General features: G+C 43.0%; 1 protein-coding gene across 3 annotated transcripts in view; it reads right to left on the reverse strand.

Moving 5' to 3' along the window:
• Window positions 1-6,033: 6,033 nt before the first annotated feature.
• GALNT14 (polypeptide N-acetylgalactosaminyltransferase 14) overlaps window positions 6,034-22,180 on the reverse strand; it is a 366,983-nt gene continuing 350,836 nt past the window's right edge. For all 3 annotated transcript variants that reach the window (XM_061624997.1, XM_061624998.1, XM_061624999.1), the window contains 3 exons: window positions 21,537-21,681; window positions 9,631-9,750; window positions 6,034-8,194 (listed from right to left, as the gene is read on the reverse strand). In XM_061624997.1, coding sequence (XP_061480981.1) covers window positions 8,036-8,194; window positions 9,631-9,750; window positions 21,537-21,681 — 424 coding nt within the window. In that variant the 3' untranslated portion in view covers window positions 6,034-8,035. The remainder of the gene's footprint in view (window positions 8,195-9,630; window positions 9,751-21,536; window positions 21,682-22,180) is intronic.

Consider the following 22,180-nt stretch of genomic DNA (forward strand, 5'->3'; position numbering starts at 1 on the left):
TTAACATATGCATTTTTTATAAACATTGGTTGGTGAAGTGCATTGCAAAATTCAAATAAGTGCAATTTTCAAAAGACAGCTGTGTTTTGGTTCTCATATTGTTTTGGAAAATGTGAATTTGATAAATTTGGCTTTAAATGCAAACTGAATCACATTTCTTGCCCACCCCTGCTCTTTATTTCTAGAGCCAGTCCACTTGAGATGTCTTCCGGGAAGCCTTGGGAATCTGGAGGATAATAACACTGCTGGCTTTCTAGGGAAAGATTTTCACTTAGGTAGGAGGTCTCAGCCTCTGACATCTGTCTTTTTACAGCCCTTCACTTCTGAAGGAGTGGGGGACAGGCAGAGCCTCAGAGGGTTCTGGAGAGTGTGATGAAATCTGGGATGACATACTCTCCAAATGAAGCATTGCTCAATTCTAAACACAATCTGAGCCTCTGCAGATGAGATCCTTCAAGCTTCTCTCCTGGTTCAATCAGCACATCCCTGGGTTACACCACTAGGCGTCCTGAGTGCTGTATAACAAGATTATGAAATATGACACCAAAGTCCTGAACTGGAGCAAATAAGCTCATTGAATTTCAGTACTATCTCATGGATGGGTAGAGCGCAGATCAGCTGTAAGAATTTCCCCTTATTGTGCCACTTGTTATTCATGGTAGGGCAAAAACGGTTTCAAAGGTGATACCAGGTATATCTCCTTGCACTTAGTGTACTTTATACAAACCAAATTGGTTTTTGCTTTGGACGACTCTTGTAAAGGAAAATCAATTTCGGGTTACAATGGCTTTGATCTTTCAAGCTAAAGATCTATTGCAAATGTGTTAAGTGCTTAGGATGTAAGGCCTCTGCATAGATGGAATGTGTAAAACAGGTGTTCAGATCAAGGTTTAGCTTTGAATCTATATAATAAACAGCCACAAATCATGTCAGCCATTCTTAGTGCAGGCTCCCAAATGGATATTATCCTGACAAAACAGCTTGCTTTTATCCCATGGCAGTCATCATGGGGATGTTGATAAAGAAAATGTACATTTCTGTTTACAAGCTATACTTGCTTCAGCATATGATCTGCCATAGAATACCTTCAAGCCTCAATGTTTCCATCCCACCCAGATCATTTCAATGTCCACTTGAGTGCTGCAGGTAAAACAAAGGCATTGATGGTCCTCTGACAGAAATATGGTTCACCCTCCTTGACCACCCAACTCTGCTATATATAGTGCCTTACAAAAGTAATCAGACCCCTGACCAATGCTCTCATATTACTGAATTACAAATGGTACACTGTAATTTCATTCTGTATATTTTATTTTGAAACACGGAAACTCAAAATCAATTATTATAAGGTGACATTGGTTTTATTTTAGGAAATGCTGGTAAGAAACATAAAAAACTGAAACATTTTGCTTGCATAAGTATTCATCCCCCACACATTAATATTTGGTAGAGCCACCTTTCACTGCAATAATAGCATTAAGTCTTTTGGGGTAGGTATGTGGCTGTAATGTCAACTGTGCTGGTTGGGGCTGATGGGAGCTGCAGTCCCAAAATATCTGGAGGGAACTGGGTTGACCAAGGCTGGAGGGTTATTCGTGCAAGTATTTGTCAGCAGAGTCAAATGATCTCATGTTCAACCTTGCACCCCTCTACCCCCTCCCATGAATCTCACTGAGTGACTTTCAGCCAGTCTCTTAGCTTCTTACCACACAGGGTGTTGTAAAGCAGGGGTGGGACCAAATGTGGACCTCCAGGCGTCTCGAACTGGCCCTTGGGGAACTCTCCTCGGGCCACACCCCCACCCCAGCCATAGCCTCCCTGGGTGTTTTTGCCTGGCTGGAATGTGTCCCTGAACTTGAAGAATCCTTCTTGCTTGCCTGGATGGTGTCATGAGCCCTGCAGAAAGGGCAGGGGTGGTGAGAACGAGGAGGAGGAGGAGGACTTTGAATGGGAAGAAGGCCCCAGTGACATGTCTACCGGTGTGCTGGAGTCTGAGAGTTCCCACACTGTTGCCAGTGACAGCTCCGCCCCTATAGATCCTGTTACCAGCAAGGAAGCCCGACCCAGTCAGGAAGGTGACTCTCCACCTACCTGTCACCCCCTTTCTTTGCCCGCTCTGCCATTGCCACTGCGCAGCCCCCCATCCTGTTGGGGAGGACCTTGCAGAGGCTGTCCAGCTGCCCTCACCTTGGACTTGTAGGCTGTGGTGCTGGCAATCTCAAGTTGCCCTCTGAGGAGGGGCGCTTGTCTTTGCACATGCTCTCCAGAGAAACACTCAGTCCACACAAGAAGGGTGCCCGCCCATCCTTACTTAAGGTCAGTAAGGAGGGATGTCTAGTTGCTGCGACAATGTCTTAGTGCAGTGTAGGCATGCCTTGTTAGTCCTAGTAATGATACTGAATCCTGTGTAACCTGTAAGCTGATACATGGAGCATCCTGAACTGAAACTGTCTATTAAAACTACTAAAGAAAAGCACACCTCCACATTCATGTCTGGCTTCAGTGGGTTTGGGCAGGACAGACAGAAGCTAGAGACGGATTTTGAGTGTACAGTAGATTTTGTACAGTAGACAAGTTGGGTGCACAAATTAGTCTACTGTACAAAGGTAATAATTACATTCATTGACCCACCCACTTTTGCCTTTGGCCCTGCCCATCACTGGCATGCGGTCCTTGGAAGATTGTCCAGAAGGGATTGTGGCCCTTGGGCTGAAAAAGTTTCTCCATTCCTATTGCCTTATCAATTGCCTTGAGTTCCTTAGAGTGGGGGCATGAAACACATGCTATTTAATGTAATGTAATTGATTGATTGATTGATGTAATTGTAATCTGCCCTGAGTCTTAGGGATAGAGAAGAGTACACACTGGTGTAACCCACCCTGGGACCTACTGATGGGCGGGTACTAAATTTTATAACAACAACAACTACTAAATAAATAAATAAATAAATCCTATTTCAGCAGTGGCCTAAATTGCAGATTAGGTTGTTGGAAGGTGAATATTTTTGGGGGGACGACTAACTACATTACAATATATGATGATGTGTTGTGTGTGCATTTTCCCCTTCTACAGTTTTCTTCATTAGTTCACATATGCTTAGGGTCCATAATTCCAAGCACATTTCCCTTCAGCTAAACTGCATTATGCCTGAGGTCTATATCATTAAAGTAATTTATCTACCCAGGCTCACTTTAAAGGCAGCGTTAACCTTTACCCTTCCGTTAAAGTTTGTGGATGGCTTGTTTCAGGAGCTTGAACTACACCAAGGATCACATCTGAAATATATTTCAAGCCAGAAGGCCAGAGCTAACATGAATATTTAGATATGTGTGATTTACATAATATGCACATTATGAACACAACACCTGCTGGTCATGTTTAAATAGCTGTTTTTGTGTGAAAACTGTTACTCTTAAATAAAATAAAATAAATAACCGGCCTCTAAAGGATTTTCAGTGTTCTCCAAAACTGTTTCAGACCACCATTTCTGAGATGGGGAAAAATGACCATGTTTTTTCTCTCAAACGTCCTGTGAAAATAATGTAGCCTCCATATGGTAAGATTGTATGTTTTCATATCCTGAAAATGGGTAGAAAAAATTGTAGTGATCCTAACCCAAACCCTAATCTTCCTTTAACAACCAGCCATGAAACACATGATGACTGTTTTGATCCTGTGATGGGCTACAGGGGCCTGCCAGTCCCTTCCCATCATCTTGGACCTGATCCACACTACCAAGCATCGACCAGGCAATGGCTCCTGAGGAGACCATTGGTGGACGCTGCCTGGAAGCTCCACCTGTGCTAGAAGGAGCTGGGTGGGGCCCTCTCGGTCATCTGTCTGAGGAAGGGAAGGAATGCAGCTACAGGGTCTCAGCCAGAATGAAGGGAGGGGACACCTGGAGGACATAAAATGCCTCAGAGAGGGGAAAGAGGAGCAGTGGAAGTTCAGAGGAGTTCATTGGCGATCACTCGTGGCCGAGTAAGATTGTCTTCCAAGATAAGGTCTTTAGCAATGGGTCCGTAAGTGACTGTGGAGGCCAATTCTGGATCTACACAGCCTCCCACAGTAAGGATATAGGTTTCCAGATGGAAGATGGTCACGATGAGGATTTGCTTGATGTGCCTTCCGCTTAGCTCGTTTGTAAGATGCCTGTGCGTGAATTTATTTTATGTAGGGAGAGCGGTGCACGATGATCAACACACAATCTTGATAGAAAAAGGCTTTGATCCAATGGCATGGATACCACAACGACTGGAAGCCTTTTATCTGCTGCAGCCTTCATCCACCTTCACAGCCGTTGTAACGTACACATTGTTATCCTCTGCCTGTTCTGCCGTAGAGGACTTTCTTGGATTGTTCTTTGTCTGGTTCCTCTCCCTTGACCTTACCGCCATGGGTGACCCTGCTGGGAGTACTTGACTCCTGACGGCATCGCTCACAGGGTTCATTGGAACACGCAAGCCCACTCACCACTACAAGGTGATGATCCAGCAAGGGGTCAGAGGAGTTAGATCTCTAAGGGAGGGGCCTCCACTAAAAGAAAGGAGGCTTGGCCTTTGCTCCCCTGCTAGGGGCCATCTGCACATTCTCTCCCTAAGCCCCATTGACTGGGGCCAAAGAGAGCATTTCAGGTTTTCCCAGCCCCCTTTCTCCACATGAAGACCATGGAGACCTGGGCACAAGCCTGCCAAGGCCAACAGCACAGATGCCTGGCACCCCAGGAAAGGAGGCCAACAGAAGGACGTCACTTACTGGTGAAAGTAACCTGGGACTGGGTGGAAGCTGGCCTGTGAAGCAACAAACCTGAAATAAAACCACACTTGGAGGAGACAGACTACGAGTCAGTGCCTTCTTTGACCCCTTAGCAAGCTGTGGGTCCCTGGGACATATGGAAAACCTCTCTTTTGATGGGCCCCTTTCCTTGGGGCACATTACACCCCTTGTTTACATTCTTGACCATCTTGTGTATTTCAAGTTATCTCCACATCATGAGAATCGGAACCATATGTGTTGTTCTTGTTTAAAGAAAAGCTGGACTTCTTGCAATAGAAGACTGAAAGCTGTTAACAATGCTTGGGAGGACCAATGCACAGGAAAAATGGCACCCCACTTTCCATATCATCTGAAGGGTCAGGAAACAGTTAGGAAAGTGAAGGGGTGCTGAGGAACATGTTCAACATAGCCTAGTGGCTACAGAAAAGACTGTGCTATTGGTGGGGAAAATGTGGATAACATGCAGGTATTCATTCATGGTGAAATGGCAGTCTCATCTACAGGAAGAAGTAGCCTCAGTAAGCTGATGTCCCTTCTGAGTACCAAGGAGCCCTGGTAAACTTGTCCTTGGCATCTGTGATGTAGCCATTCCAGGTGCGATGAAGGCCTAGAGCCCTCCTGGTCACTGCCACCACTTGTTCAGTTTTGCATGAAGGGAAATAAAAAGCTCAGGAGCTAGCAGAGGAGTCTGGGAGGTCTGCAGGCATGAAGGAAGTATTTGGGATATGCTATACTCACAATTATGTCATCAGGAGCACAATGGGATTTCTGGTGTTCAGAGTGGGATTAGAACAAACCAAACGATTTCCTGATTATTATTTTTAAAATGTAAGCCGAACCCATTCCAAATTGTGGTGAGGAGAGTTTGCCCATTGTTCATCTTGACTGAAATGGAACCATTGGACCTCCTTTCACAGTAAAACTGTTGTTTTAAAGAAGATTGATCATATTTTGGGAATCTAAAGCCCCCTTAGGGGTCCACACCTTGCCATCTTCAAGCCTCTGAAAAACAATAATCGGTGCTTAGCCATAGTAATCTCAAATGTTCATTTTTGATTGCAGAGTTGTCAGTTGGAGAGTTAAACAGAATTCTAGAGCAGCACAAGGAATGATATAACATGGCAAGATGGCCGATTATGAGTGAAGTTGCAAAAAAACCCACCTTAATAGCTGCATTCTCTTCTATTTACCAGTGCAACACACTTGCACAAGTTTTTGCATTTTCATAACAGAAAACAGAAAAAACATGACACGGTCTTCAAATAGCAAAATATTACTTTTATGATGTATGTGAAAATTTCCCCTATTCCAAGGTTTTTAAACAGTGGAGAGACACATTACAATTACAGAGGATTAGCAGGTGACTTTAGGCTCATCCAAAACCTCCTGAGACAGAAAAAAAAGTGTTAATCAGCCCTCTCATACAGAATCATAATCCAGTCTTTCACTACACACATAGGGTAGTGGTATCCAACGCTGGTTCTACTCAGAGTAAATCACTGAAGTTAATATACATGACTAACTTGAGTTCATTAATTTCAATGGCTCTGTTCTGAGTAGGAGTTAGCTAGATGCAACTGATGGGATGGATCCTGTTATTCAGAGTAGAAGGTGGTATAACCATGCTAGCTTTGCTAGTGGTAATGGCAGTCCAATTTATTATTGGTCTGTGAATACTGGTCTATTGTCCCAATGTCCAATATTAGATGGAGTTGCAATTTTGCATTCCAATATGGACCTGGAATTTGCTTGTCTAATCCAGACAGTTCAAATCCATACTCCAGTCTATTCATTCTAGAATCCAGTGCCATCACTGTTTGTGTATGGGTGCAATATATTCCCTTTTTTTCTTCTGTCCTACTATGGTCTCTTGATCAATACATTTGCATGGATTGGCTTTTCTTCAACAAAGGAACAGAGACCACAGTGGGGCTAAAAAGAGAAGAGACCATCTTGTACCCACAGGTAATGCTAGCTTTATCTTGACCTCCTCAAGTCTCTGAAAAACAGCCATAGTCACTCATGTGCTTTGTTTTGGCTGTGTTGCTTTAGGAGGTGGACTTCAACAGGAAAACAGCACAACCAGTGCTACAGGTTGGCAAAGTGGGCCTCTTTCCACAGCTCAGAGGCTATTAAAGAGAGCCACTAAATGGCAGAGGCTTGCCAGTCTTACTTTATACAGGGCACATTGGAATATTGGAGGCCTGGGAGTCTCTTTTATGCCCCTGTCCTACCCCATGTAGTGAATTATTGTGTTCTCTCATGCCAACTCTCTTGAGAGTGTGTGACTATGGAGGACCAATTACATGTTGGGTATGGGACCCTGTGCAAAGTGAGAATGCATCCTGTCTCTTTCCAATCATTGCCAGTTAAGGGAGAAACTGATGGTTTCTTGGTCAGAATCTACCCAAACCCTGAAGCCGGCCTTGTGCAACAGAGTAGTGTAAACAGTTCATCTCCTCTACACACAAATTGTATTTGACCTCAGCTCCCAGATTGCAACACACACACACACACTCACACACACACTCTCACTCACACACACACTCTCACTCACACACACACTCTCACTCACACACACACTCACACACTCACTCTCTCTCTCTCTCTCTCTCTCTCACACACACACACACACACACACACAAAGACATATACAGTATCTAGCACACAACAAGTACATGGATCACATACAAATTATAATGTGCAATATAGCTTACTCCAGCACTCTTCCAAAGGTGTGCTCAGCTACATCAATCAAAAGTGCATATTAGTTAGCCTTTTCTGCTCTGTCCCAACATGTCCATTTTTCTGCTCCCGTAATGCCTAGTTTCCCCTCTCCCCACCCTTCTCCTGCTAGAAGCTGCTCTCCCACTTACTATTTCCCAAAGTCTTCCCACCACCTTGTCAAATGAGGGCAATAAAGTACTGTATTTACCAATTTCAACAGGTTCTCTTCTCAAAAACGAGAAGAGCAGCTTCTGCTGCAACTGACAGATGAGGGTTATTGAATGCTATGTCCAGATTAATTTGTAGCTGCATGGCTGTGCGGCCCCACCTGGCATGATTTTCTGCTGTGGCTCTCAGAGCCAGTACTTGTGTGCTTTCTTTACCCTAGGCACAGCTGTATGTCCTTGTTCTTTGGCTTTTGCCTCACACTGGAAGGCAAGCCCCACCCCACCCCCATGCTTGGACAACAGTCTTGGCTGTTCCCAATAAAGGTCCTCTTGGCTGAGTGTGCTAGTGCGATTGATAGATGTGGTCAGGACATCACCATCTCCCATCGCTGGCTCATTGCTGTGCTCTCACAAGGGTTAATGACGACTTCTCTCATGTTCTCATTGGTGTCCCCCACCATTTCTGTGTCCAGGCAGTAACGTGTGGCCATGTGCTCAATGTGAGAACCAACCTTATTCCATCGCTTTTGAAAGAGAAAAGAGAAACATACAGATATTACATTCAGCATGTCCTGCCCCACTGAGCTATGGTAATGAAGACTCTGTAATTATCTAAGGCAGTGTTCGTCAGCTGTGGGTTCCCAGCTTTTTGATGGACTACAACTCCCATCATCTCCAGTCAGTTTAGGCAATGGTTAGAGATGATGGGAGTTCAAGTCCAACAGCATCTGAGAACCCACGGCTGAAAAACACTGACCTATGGTATGTGAAGTAATTGCATTAATGGCCAGCACTACAATCTTCTTTTGGTTTTCCGAGTTCTAGTGCATTAACAGCATGTTTACAGGAGAGTGAACTGAAGGCAGCTTGACAGAAGGAAAGCAAGTGGAACTCACATCTGCAAGAAAGTAGTCAAGTGCTCAAACTCTATGGGCTACCATGTCCATGTTAGTGCCTACATGATGTTGGTGGTAACACTAAAAACTTACTTCACTTAAAAAGCCTATTGGTATAACTAAATTAATTGCTCCATGATGATCATGAAGCAGGAGATATCCAGCAAGTTATACAATAAGCTGGCCCCCAACTTACGTAGCATAAAGATCACATCAGGAACTTCAGGACAAAGTTTATGGACTTCTGTGCAGAAGACTCGCATCATATGACCATTTAATGTGGAATGTGCTGTTTCTTATGATGCTAAGTGTTCTCCTGCCCTTATTAAATTCATGGAAGATCATGAGTGCTCAAAACTCATGACTTAAAAGGCCTGCCTTGCCAATTTGGTTTTACCATCCAGCCTGTTGGTACAAAAATGGCCAGAGACAACTCCCTGACAACTATTATTGACTGTTGGCTAGCTGTGTGAAAATATGCTATTGTTGTGATTGGCTGGTGGCTTGGCTGTGTGAGGAAGTGTTGCTGTTATTTATTTTTACTAATAGGCAAAAAACCTTGCAGTTTAAGAATGTACCTATAGCCAAAAGATGTTTCTATCAAACTTTAAAAAGCAGGGAAATTGGGCAGCTCTAGTGAATGCACCAGGGAAGCAGGAGACCTGACCTCCTCTCTGAGATATTGGACTGCCCTACAAATTTGTCAAAATGCAAACACAATTTGGGTTGTTCTTTCACAGTCCAATCCACTTCCTGTTTAGCTTGGAAGAATTTTCCTATTTAGCTTGGAAGAATGCTTTCTAGGGAAGACCAACTAATTTCTGAAAATGTCCTGATGAGTGGGTATCAGTGGCCATATGGTCCATTCACATACATTTTTGCCATACTGTGTTACCCAAACAATAGAGCTAATGCATTGTTTTTGGTGGCTGACTTTCCTATATATGTATAAGACACTTTGGCCGGATGATGTGGGGGAAATATTTGATATTACTGCTAGTACAGTAAGTTAGAAGGGAGAAAGTCTGTAGTCTTCACATCTTTTTGAGAAAAAATGGCCTCACCTGCTTGCCATCCCCTTCTTTGCAAGGCAAAAGCACCACCTGTGAACCTGGAAAAAGGGTTTGTATGGATAAACACAGCTTCTGGTAGCGAACTTGCTGGTTGTATGTATATGTCCATTCCTGAAACAAAAGAGAATACATCAAATTAAGTCAACCTTGTTTCTCAGGATAAGGCATCTATTTTTGAGCATATAACAGAAACACGCAAAGAGGCTGTTTGATTTTTTAGGGTGAGCACCAGGTTGCTCACCCATCTCTAGCCTCTGTCAGCAGCAACTCCACCTGGTCATTATACCATTTCATTAGGTAACAGTGTAAGATTTGGTATCTGCACTTGCTGATTTTGCTCTTCTCTCTGCATTCCTTTTTTCCTTTTCTATCAAGTCTCTTGGATTGTAAGTCATTATAAAAAGCAAACCACACAGAGCTTTGGCAGAAAGTCAGTACACTCCTATTATGTGAATTATAAGGGGTGGGGGAGGGTAACACAAACACTTCTTTGTCATTTATCCATTGTGTGGGGTATTACACCCATATTCCAAATTTCCTGCTGTATTTTATAACTGCCACATGAAGCTCACTGGGTCAGTGATGTAAGGAGAGGTGATGCCCAAGCAAGGGGTTCCAGGCAGAAAGGAAGGTGAAGCAAGGCCAGATCAGCACCTTAGAGAAGGGCAAAGGTATGGATTTCAGGACCACTCTTAAGTGATCCTGCAGCTGAGGCAGACCATACAAGTTGACTCAGCAGTGTCCTGGAGCCACTGGCAGATCTTTATAGCCTAGCCTATGTACTCATTGATTAGAGGCCCAACCCAACAGCTCCATCTGACCAGTTAAATAGAAGGCCCAAGGTGGTCCCAACTGGCTCTATATCTCTGACTGTGATGCCTTCTTCGGCAGCCTCTTCTGGACCCTGGGGTTTTAAGCTGTGGGGATATCTCTACTGGTCTCTCCTGATCCTCTAAGGCAGCCTTTCCCAACCAGTGTGCCTCCAGATGTTGTTGGACCACAACTCCCATCAGCCTCAGCCAGCATTGCCAATGGTCAGAAAAGATGGGAATTGTGGTTCAACAACATCTGGAGGCACACTGGTTGGGAAAGGCTGCTCTAAGGAGTCTGTGGACCAATCATTGGAGTGTCTCCTCAGGGTTCAGGTGAGAATAAGCTGGCTTTGAATGGCTCCACATGGTAAAGACTAGAGAGTGGATCCTTCTCCCACTTGGGGCTGCTTGCATCAGAGGAGTCTGCCTCTGAGGATTCCTGATTTGGGGCCTTGACACTAACCATGAGACTATCTCACAGCCTAGGCTTCTTCTCAGAGTTATTGTGAAGATGGAATAAGGAGGAATGAACCCTGGGCTCACTTGAATTAAGGGTGGGATAAAAAAGATGCATAGTCAGAGATACAGAGCCAGTTCAGATAATGTTGGGCCATTCAACCCAGAATGGTTTTTTTTTCTTTTTAGCCTTGATTCAGCACCTACATGTTGTGACCCAAAGTTGTCATCTGAGCAGTCCAGACACAAGCATAACCCTATTTATTTGTTTGTTGCACTGCAAATACTCCCAGAAGAGAAGCACAATGAAACTGGATCTATGTGCAAGGTCAAGCACTGCTTCATCATGCATACAATCAATTCAGGCAGATATCCTGTCTTCCTGCCCCCAAAGCAGGTTTTGTTTTAAAGCTTATTGGATGTGTGAATTGACCACAGGAAATGTGAAGGGGGTTAGTCTTTTAAACTGTGGAGTCTTGAATTAATAGCACCTATAGACTGGTTTCTACCATGTATCTCTCAAGACAATGGTGGAAGAAACCGAGAAAGGGTGAAACAAGGGCATGGTAGAGGAGTCTGCCACCCCCCCCAATTCCTTTAGCATTTCCATATTTTTATCTGGGGCTGCCATCTGCTTTCCATCTGATTATAGGGGAGGGGAGCGTTGCCATCCGAAGACAGCCGTGCAAAAGTCAGCCAAAGATTATACTTTACATTTAATGCTTGAATTCATTATGATGCTGAGGAGCAGTGACAGATGTCACTTTGAATGATGTTAAAACCTTGAAAAATAGTCCCCGGCCTCCAACAGCATTAATGTAGCTAGGTTTTTGATGGGGAAACAGCATACGAAGTGAGTCACCCTTTGGAGCAGGAACCCTCCCCCATAACCTTCACTCTGTTTTTTCAATGGACTTTCACACCCTACATGGCCTTTCAACACTTTTCACAAGGATCTGCCTTGTCTCCTGACAAGGTGCAACTGCCTTTGCTGCTTCACTGCGCGAGTCTATCTGCTGCAGAAATGAAATGGTTTCTCAACACCTTTTTGTGTATCTGGTGTAGTGCTGTGCTGCAAATTCCTCCTGCATCTCCCCCCAACCCAATTAATGAGAAAAGAAATGGCATTTGCAAATTATCAAAGAGGAGATAAAATTTTAATGAAATTCTCATGGCTCAGATGTAGGCTTTTTGGGGTGGCTGATGGGTGTTTGTGAGTCTCACTTCTTTCATTTCAACAGTCATCTCACCAGTGGCTTATACTCTCAGCCTCCCCGAGTGCGCATGCTTCAATTAAAGCCCAGGGGAAGTCATCATGAGTTAGCTCCTCCCACGGGGCATTTCCAAGTCAAGAAGTGTGGGCAGGTGGGGAGGCTGCAGAGAAGGGGAGAGATGTTTACTGGAAAGAAAAACACACATGCAAACACACATCACCCTTCGTCACCCCCAACAATGAAAGTAAGCTCAAAACTCCGCACTTCTTTCTACAGAAATTCTCAAGTGCCCTGAGAATGAGAAATAAAAATGGAAGCCTCTTTCACAGAGGAAGAAAACATTTGAGAACTTGGACGATGGGCTTTGACGCAGCACTTGTCTGGTGCATTAAGGAACAGGAGAAGAAGACTCCAAAGCCTACTGAAAATACACCTGTAAGGATATGTTTTTTGCGGGGAGGGGATCAGATGCATTCACTCAATAAAGCATAAAAAGAACCATGGCTGAGGCTAATTGTTATGCGATGGCAAAGGGTGGACTAAAAAAAAAATTCTACATGAAAAGTGCACTTCTGTACCCAGAGACATATTAAATACATCCCTACCCATACTTTGCAGGGACTCTGTTTTATCTGGGGCTGCCATCTGTCAGTGGAGACTGCATCATCCAATAGCAGAGGTGAGGGATATGCTCAGTCCCATTATAGCTAAGTATCCAAGAACAGCATTTCACTTTTCCCCATAGGAGTTGACAGCACCCATTCATTTACATGGCAAAGCTAACAGGATGCACTCAGGTGGCCCCATAATTCAAGCAGGGGGCAGTTCTTCACTTGTGTTCCATGTTTATTTAATTTATTATTTGATTTATATCCTGCCCTTCCTCCCCGCAGGAGCCCAGGGCGGCAGCCCATTTGGTCTGAACTAGAGAGTACGATGGTGCCCACTGACAACTCCTATCTGCATAACCTCATCCTCTCATCAACACAGCCCCACTCCAAGTTTCATTTCTTGGTCTCCATGGAATATGAGAAAGAGAGAGAGACACACACATAGAATCAGCGTCTTGCTTTTAGAGTGAAAAATAGATGTGCCCAGAGGAAGTGGATTTTCATAGGAGGAGTGTAGCAAGGAGACTGATGCTGGGATAGTGGCTATCATCACTGCTGCTGTCTTCCAGGGATGGTCTAATCTGTAGCTCCATAGTTCCAAGCAAATATGTTTGACTCCATGTCCCAAGGAAAGCACTGCTAGGTTACTGAATTCAAATCACAGTCTCCTTTGACCTAGTAGAAAAGTTCCCACCATCCATGACTATTGGAAATGCTGGTTGGGGATGATGGGAATTGGGAGTCCAGCAACATTTACAGCGTACCATGTTGTCTATCCCTGTAGCAGACTGTCACCAATGAAATTAGATCCAAAACTCCACAGTGGTTCTTAAAGTGAGAAGCACAGACTAATGTGATCTAGTCATATGCCTAGATAAGTTAGCGGACAGAGTGAAGCCCCTCCCAGTCAATAAAGTAGGAGCACAGTGCAGGGAGAGAGCAATGGTCCTCTACTGGAGGGGGGGGCAACCTTTAACATTCTCAGGGGGGCTTCAAAGCATACTGTGGGTTCATGCAGGACCTTGAGAGGCCATTTTCACTTGACCAGTTTTGCCCCCAGGGTGGATGATAAATATTAATGCTTTGCCTTAGCTACACTGAGGGAGACTGAAACAATCGTTTTTCTTATCTTGGTGGAGATACTTACTACGACAAAGTTCTGAGAATCCTCTGAAGAGAGAGCTGACAGATCAGAGCATCTGACTGAGTTGTTCACAAGCGCAGGACAAAAATAATGCATTAACTAACTAAGATGTTGGTGATTCACCCAGCGATTGATATTTTGAGGCAGACAGTGGGGCACAATAGAAAAAACATAGGGATTGCAATCCTTCTGTCTGTTTCTCTTTTCTTACAGGAGAGTGACAGCTTCTCTGAGCACAGAGTCATTCACTGCTGCTGCTGCCGCTGCTGCTGTTGACAATGTGCTCAAGTGTATCCAGGCCTAAGAGGCTTCTGATTTCTTTTTTAAAGCCTGTCAGGTTTCTTGGAACTGCTAATGATTAATGGGTTTATTAAATGAATCCCAGAGTCAGAAATCTATTCCAAGAAGGTTACTGCAAAGTTTAATATCAACTGATGGTCTGTTCTAACAGAAAGCCAATGCACCAGCCAAATACTGACATCTTCATTAGACAAAACCAGGGCAAAATTACAATCAATTATTTACCCTCAGATGCATTTCTCCAGTGAAGTGCTAAATCAATCAATTCTTTCAGCAAATGAGACATAAACAAGACCGAATAATGCCAAGTGTCTGACGTACAGCAGCATTGTAGAGGAGGCAGCATGCTCCGTCCAAGGATCAGTGCTACAGTTACAAAATTTTAGACTCTGGACTTTTATGGCTTATTATTATTATTATTATTATTATTATTATTATTATTATTATTATTATTATTATTATTATGTCACTTACTACTAGTACATCATTCCATAAAAAAACAAAACAATAAAACAGCAGCAACAACCAGCCCCATATAGTCACAGAAAACTAATACAAATAACATCATTAAAAACCTGGGGAAAAAGACAACTCTTTACCTGGCACTGAAACAATGTCAATGAAGGTGCCAGGCAGACTTCTCTGGGGAGCGAATTCCACAGATGGGGAGCCACAACTGAAAAGGCCCTCTCCCTTGTCACCACCCTCCGAACCTCCCTCAGAAGGGGGACTTGGAGAAAAGCCTCAGAAGAAGATCTAAGGGTCTGCTTAAGTTCATATTGGGAGGGGTGTTCCAAAATATATTGGGGTCCTGAGCCATAAAGAGCTTTATAGGTCAAAGCCAGCACTTTCAATTGAGCTGGGAAGCACAGAGGCAGCCAGTGTAATTGGAACAGAATTGGTGTTATATGATCTGTTCGCCTTGAACCTGTCAACAATAAGGCAGCTGCATTCTGCACGAATTGAAGCTCCAGAACCATTTTCAAAGGCAGCCCCATGTAAAGCGCACTGCAACAATCCAACCTTGAGGTTACCATAGATAGAATGTTTAAAATTATTTAAAATTGTGTTTTACATTGTTTTTAAAAGATGTGTTTTTAATTTTGTATATTTGTTTTTAATGTTTTTAGTTGTAAACCGCCCAGAGAGCTTCGGCTATGGGGCGGTATATAAATACAATAAATAAATAAATAAATAAATAAAATAGAATACTGTAGCCAGGTTATCCCTGTCCAGATAGGGTCGCAGCTGGGCCACTGGCCTAAGCTGATGGCAGGCACTTCTCACCACAGAGGCCACCTGTGTCTCAGGTGGCAACAATGTATCCAGGAGAACTCTTTCCTTCAGAGAGTACATTAGCTGTCCTGCAGAGAGTGTGTGTGTGTCTGTGTGTTCATTCTTTTGAGTGGCACCCTGGGCTTCTGCTGCAAATTCCTGCCCTCATGGCCCTACTGCCCAGGTCGGGATTTGTGGATCACTCGCAGTGAGGCAATTATTCATTTTGGGGGGGGGGAGATGACTAAAGGGGGAACATGACAGAGGCTAATAAAATTATGTACAGTATGGGAATTTTTTCTCTCTCTCTCATAATACTAGGACTTGAAACTATCCAATGGAATTTATTTACACTGAAGGACTGAGCGCAGACAAAAGAGAGCACTACATCACACAGCATAGAATTAATTCATGGAATTTGCTGCCACAAGAGGTGGTGATATAGCCATTGGTTTGGATGGCTTCAAAAGGGGATTAGAGGATCAAGTCCACGGGGATCACACTGTCAATGAGATCCACACTATCCATGGCTTCTAGTCACAGGGAAAGGGCTGTAGTTCACTGGTAGGGCCCCTGCTTTGCATGCTGAAGGTCCCAGGTTTGATTTTTGGCACCTTCAGGTAGGTCTGGGAAACCATGGAGAGATGCTGCCACTCAGGGTAGACAATTCTTGGTAGATGAACCAATGGTCTGACACAGTATGAGGCAGCTTCCTATATTGTTCCTAGTCATGATGGCTATATGGATCCTCAGAGGCTGAATACCAGTTTGGGGGTGGGGGCAACAGACAGAGAACACTACTTCTTTCAAGCCCTTTTGGTCAGCTTTCTGGAGGCATCTGGTCAGCCACTGAGAGAAAATGGACCTTTAGTCTGATTCAGCAGGGCTTTGTTGATATTCTTAGACCTGTAGTGAACAGGTTCCAAAGGGAGCTAACCCCAGCATCTCTCTCTAGAGCAGCCTTTCCCAACCAGTGTGCCTCCAGATGTTGTTGGACCACAACTCCCATCAGCCTCAGCCAGCATTGCCAATGGTCAGGAAAGATGGGAATTGTGGTCCAACAACATCTGGAGGCACACTGGTTGGGAAAGGCTGCTCTAGAGCATGGGTAGCCAATGTGGTGCCCTCCCAACATAGCTGGGCTACAACTTCATCCTCCCTGGACATTGGCCATGCTGGCTGGAGCTAATGAGAGCTGTAGTCAAAAATATCTGAAAGGCACCCACGTTAGCTACCTGTGCTCTAGAGCACTGGCGGGGAACCGCTGGCCCATGGGCCTAATTAGACCAGCCAGGCTTCTGGATTTGCCCTGTGAGGCAATTTTGGGCAAACCACAGCCACCTCTCCTGCACCTGATGTCCTATGATGTCAGGCATGAGAAAGTTTAAGCTGTGAATCCAAAGTATCTTCCTTTGTATCCACAGTATGGCAAACATCGAATGTCATATGATGTCAAGTGACTGACAGGTGGCTGACCTACCCCTAGAGGAACCTTTATCAAAATCTAGGCCTAATGTAACTGTGAAGGGAATGTACAAGACAGCCAGAGTCTGTTGTTTCTCTGCTACTGATTAACTTTGCAGTCACGGGTAAATCATATTTGAATAAGCTTTTGTGAGAATATTGTTTATCAGGGCGGAGTTAAATGTTGGACTTTTACAAAGATAGACAGAACTAAAGAGATAATGATATGCAGATATATAGATATAGATATTACTTACCATATTTAAAATGTTTCAGAGGACTTCCTGACTCCTTGGGGAAGATGTTTACAGTTTTTAAGGTGCTTTTCAAATGAGCATAGACAAAAATATGGCATGTGGTCTTGGGTACAATCATCCACAGACACATGACCTATGAGCCACACACTCTCATCCACAGCTTGCACTTGTAGATGTGGCAGATGTGCGGAACACCAAGCTATTCATGTGCTGAACAATCCACACAGGGAACGTACCTTTGACAATTTCCACATCAAATAATACCTCCATGTCTGCAGGAACAGAATGAGGGCATATAAAACGACCCTCTTAGTGGTTTGCTGTTCAATTGTGGAACTTCCTGTCCCTGGAGAGTGGCCAAAGGTAGAGCTTGGGCACCTTTCAAAAGCACTGCAAAGTCCATATAATGGACAGGTGTTTACTGAGGGGCACTGAGGGTAGTGTGAAGTCAGGCTTTAATATGTAACAGTTCCTCCTCTCTTCGACTATGCTGTCTGCTTATGTTTTAAATTTTTGTATTTTCATTTTAGAATGCTAACCAACTTATGGAGGGAAGACAACACCTTTTTGTTGTCACAAGCTGCACCTAATTCTTAATCTAGTTCAGAGAATAGTCTCTGATTGATGCTGCATATTTTTTCCTTTAGTGATTGAGAGGGGGGAAATGAGGTCAGCCTCATTAAGCTTCTTCTACTTTAATAGGCAATTTAATATTGAATGAATGCAGAGAATGAACTTAAATATATCATTGCAATTCAATACATTTTTGAGCTAGAGAAAGGAATAAATAGGTCTGAAAGATGAGAGGAAATTATAATTCTCATTTTGTTCCTCTGATCCTTGAAGAATTATATGTCAAAGTAGCTTGAATCCTGCGTACTGATGAGCACCAGGCTCATTTTAGCTTGGTTCAGCTAAGGGTGTGTTTTATATCAGGCTTGTTTTATGGAAGGGATGGTCTCTTACAGCTTTGTAACCAGGGTGGGTTATTGGTAGTATCCATGATTTTTTGTTTCTGAAGCAAAAACCACAAATCTGCTTTTTAGATAAGTATTCTGAACAGGTAGCAAGTTAGCAAAAATTGTCAACAGATACAATTTTGAGGTGGAAGAGTCACCACAAAGCAAGATTTGCACACATTTTCAGTGTGACAAAAGATGCCCTTATGAAAGGATATCCAAATGTTAAACAGTCACATCTTGAAAAATACTAGAAACAAAATGCATTTCTGGGGGCATGATAGCTTGCAGACTTATTATGTGGGGGACCCTTTCTCATAGTCAACAAGCATATAGATAGATATGATCCAGTTGTCATAATGTATGTAGAGTGTCAAAAAAGTATTAACAAGATACCTCACCAAAGACTCCAGAGTAAGCTTAGCAGTCATGGAATAAGAGGAGATGTCCTCTTGTGGATCAGGAATTGGTTAAGTAGCAGGAAGCAGAGAGTAGAAAAAAATGGAGAGTTCTCCCAATGGACTAGATGGGCCACTGAACTGATCCAACAGGCTCTTCTTGTGTTCTTATGTTCTTCCATGGCCATTTTAATCACATGAATACAGAATAGAAGAAAAAAAATGGACTCATGACGACTCTTCCATCTCCAACACAGAACAAACAATAACTACACTCCTGAGAAGCATCATTTCAGAATGCAGGTGAAGGATTACTTGTATGAATGTTCTTCAGTGTAAAAACCCTCCCTGCATACACAAGATCAGCATCGAAGGGAAAATGCTATATAGATGATATGCTAACTTTCTGTGGTCAGAGAGTTTGAGACATGGGAATGCATAAAAAGTGTGCAAGATTCAACCTACAATCTATAATATATCACAAAAGGACTTGTATTTCATGCATTCATTAGTTCCTCTTTGGCTCTGGCAATAAGACTAGTGACTGGAGGCTTTATTTGCACTGTAAATTTGTAACTTGCATGTCCACATGGCACCAGCTTTGGGAGTACGTCACAACCACAATTAGGGTAATTGTGACAACCTTAAAATGCTCTTATAGAGAATGGACAATATGGAGAGAGCTCAACTGTTTTCATAAACCATAAACTAGCTCCTTTAATAGTTCAGCATGATATATGGCAAGTTTCCTTTGTAAGACAAACACTATTGCACCCCAGTAGGAAATCACTGGGGATCACTTCTGAGCTCTGGAGTTATCTATTGGATAACCTGTGGGCCTTATATATAAGCTGCTATTAAAATACTTGGAAGAAACAAATCACCAGGAACAGATGGCATACCAATAGAGTTGCTACAAGCTACTGAGACTAAATCTCTCCAAATTTTGACAACAGTTGTCAACAAATATGGAAAACTAAACAATGGCCCACAGACTGGACGCATTCAATATACATCCCAATTTCAAAGAAAGGGGATCGCAGGGAATGCAGTAATTGTCAAACTATTGCCTTAATATCCCATGCAAGTAAAGTAATGCTCAAGATTCTACAACAAAGGCTCTTGCCATATATGGAGTGAGAAATGCCAGATGTCCAAGCTGGATTTAGAAAAGGAAGAGGCACCAGAGATCATATCGCAAACATACGTTGGATAATGGAAAGGACCAAGGAATTTCAGAAGAAAATCACCCTGTGCTTTATAGATTACAGCAAAGCCTTTGGTGTGTAGATCATGAAAAACTATGGAATACTTTAAAAGAAATGGGGGTGCCACAGCATCTGATTGTCCTGATGTGCAACCTATATTCTGGACAAAAGGCTAATGTAAGGACAGAATATGGAGAAACTGATTGGTTCCCAATCGGAAAGGGTGTGAGGGGTGCATTTTATCACCCTATTTGTTTAATCTATACACAGAACATATCATATGGAAAGCAGGATTAGATAAAGATGAAGGAAGTGTGAAAATTGGAGGGAGAAATATCAATAATTTAAGATATGCAGATGATACCATACTACTAGCAGAAACCAGTAATGATTTGAAATGAATGCTGATGAAAGTTAAAGAGGAAAGCACAAAAACAGGACTGCAGCTGAACCTCAAAAAGACTAAAGTAATGACAACAGAAGATTTATGTAACTTTACAGTTGACAGTGAGGACATTGAACTTGTCAAGGATTATCAATACCTTGGCACAGTCATTAACCAAAATGGAGGCAACAGTCAAGAAATCAGAAGAAGGCTAGGACTGGGTAGGGCAGCTGTGAGAGAACTAGAAAAGGTCCTCAAATGCAAAGATGTATCACTGAACACCAAAGTCAGGATCATTCAGACTATGGTACTCCTGATCTCTATGTATGGATGTGAAAGTTGGACAGTGAAAAAAGCGGATAAGAGAAAAATCAACTCCTTTGAAATGTGGTGTTGGAGGAGAGCATTGCGCATACCACAGACTGCAAAAAAGACAAATAATTGGGTGTTAGAACAAATTAAACTAGAACTGTCACTAGAAGCTAAAATGATGAAACTGAGGTTATCATACTTTGGACACATCATGAGAAGACATGATTCACTAGAAAAGACAATAATGCTGGGAAAAACAGAAGGGAGTAGAAAAAGAGGAAGGCCGAACAAGAGATGGATTGATTCCATAAAGGAAGCCACAGACCTAAACTTACAAGTTCTGAACAGGGTGGTTCGTGACAGATGGTCTTGGAGGTCACTGATTCATAGGGTCGCCATAAGTCATAATTGCCTTGAAGGCACATAACAACAATATATGCATGTCTTCATATGTGATGCTCCTAGTTCTCTGAGATATTCCTCACTTTGAATGACTTCTTTTTGAAAAGTTTAGGTGGCATTCACTGCCAGTCCTACTCGGAGCAAACCTTCTTAAGTTAATACATGACCAAGTTAGGTTCATTAATTTAAATGGATCTACTTTGAATAGGACTTAGTTGACTACAACCCTTTTATCTAATGTTACTCATTGCAGGGTTGCTTTGTAGTGGCATAACTATCATTTCACTTTCAGAAGGAAACCTCACTTCTAAGTGTTAAAAGTACTGTTACAAAAATAACTAAGCATATTAATCTGAAGTTTCTTTTTGGAAAGTGCTATTGTTTTAATTTCCTGGTTTGTTGTCTCCTTTGTTTTATACCATATATTATTGCTGTCAGTTCTTGTTTATGCTATTTTATCTTGAGTGCCTTTGGATACAAAAGCAATCAATAGGCTTTGTAAATCAAATCAATATGCCACATTATTCATGAACATGCTTGGTGATTCTGGGCAAGCCAGCCTCTCAGTCTCAGTTTTACAGTGCCATTTGTAAAATGGGTTTACCCCATAGCATTGTTGTTAGGATAAGGACACTACATACTCTTTAAATCCTAAACAAACTATCAACAAACTTTAGATGCTGGGCCCTAGAGAATTTACCTGAGCCACCGCCACTGCACCTTTGCTGGTGATGCAGGGGTTTAAGATCACAACTGGGAACTCTTGTGCTTCAGTTTTCTGGGTCTCTAAGCATCTCTGTCTTTGCCGTATCATCCCCTTCTGGTAGAGGGATTCCTCAGGAATTCTGAGAAAAGAGACCCAGGATAACAGCAATCAGAATTTGCCTTGTGTAAGTAGCTGTCCACACTAATCATGAACAGCATTTTTCAGCCCCAAAGGCTGCATGGAAGATTCAGGACAGACAAAAGAAAGCACAGTGCATAGTGAAACTGTGGAATTCACTCCCTCAAGTGGCAGTGATGGCCACCAGCTTGGATGGCTTTAAAAGAGGATAAGACAAATCCATGGAGGATAAGGTTATCAATGGCTACAAGCCATGGTACTACATTCGGAGACAGTATGCTTCTGAATATCAGGTGCGGGGAACTGCAGGAGGGGAAAGTGCTGTTGCACTCAGGTTCTGCTTGTGGGCTTCCCATAATATGGTTGGTGACGGTGAGAACAGGATGCTGACCTAGATGGACTACTCTAGCAGGCTCTTCTCATGTTCTTATGTATATCCTTTGTTGACAATGTTCTGAGGGCTGTGTGCCAACAGAAGATGCCAGCAAAGCCAAATGTGG

The sequence above is a fragment of the Rhineura floridana genome, chromosome 4 (assembly GCF_030035675.1).
Source record: "Rhineura floridana isolate rRhiFlo1 chromosome 4, rRhiFlo1.hap2, whole genome shotgun sequence".
Taxonomy (NCBI): domain Eukaryota; kingdom Metazoa; phylum Chordata; class Lepidosauria; order Squamata; family Rhineuridae; genus Rhineura; species Rhineura floridana.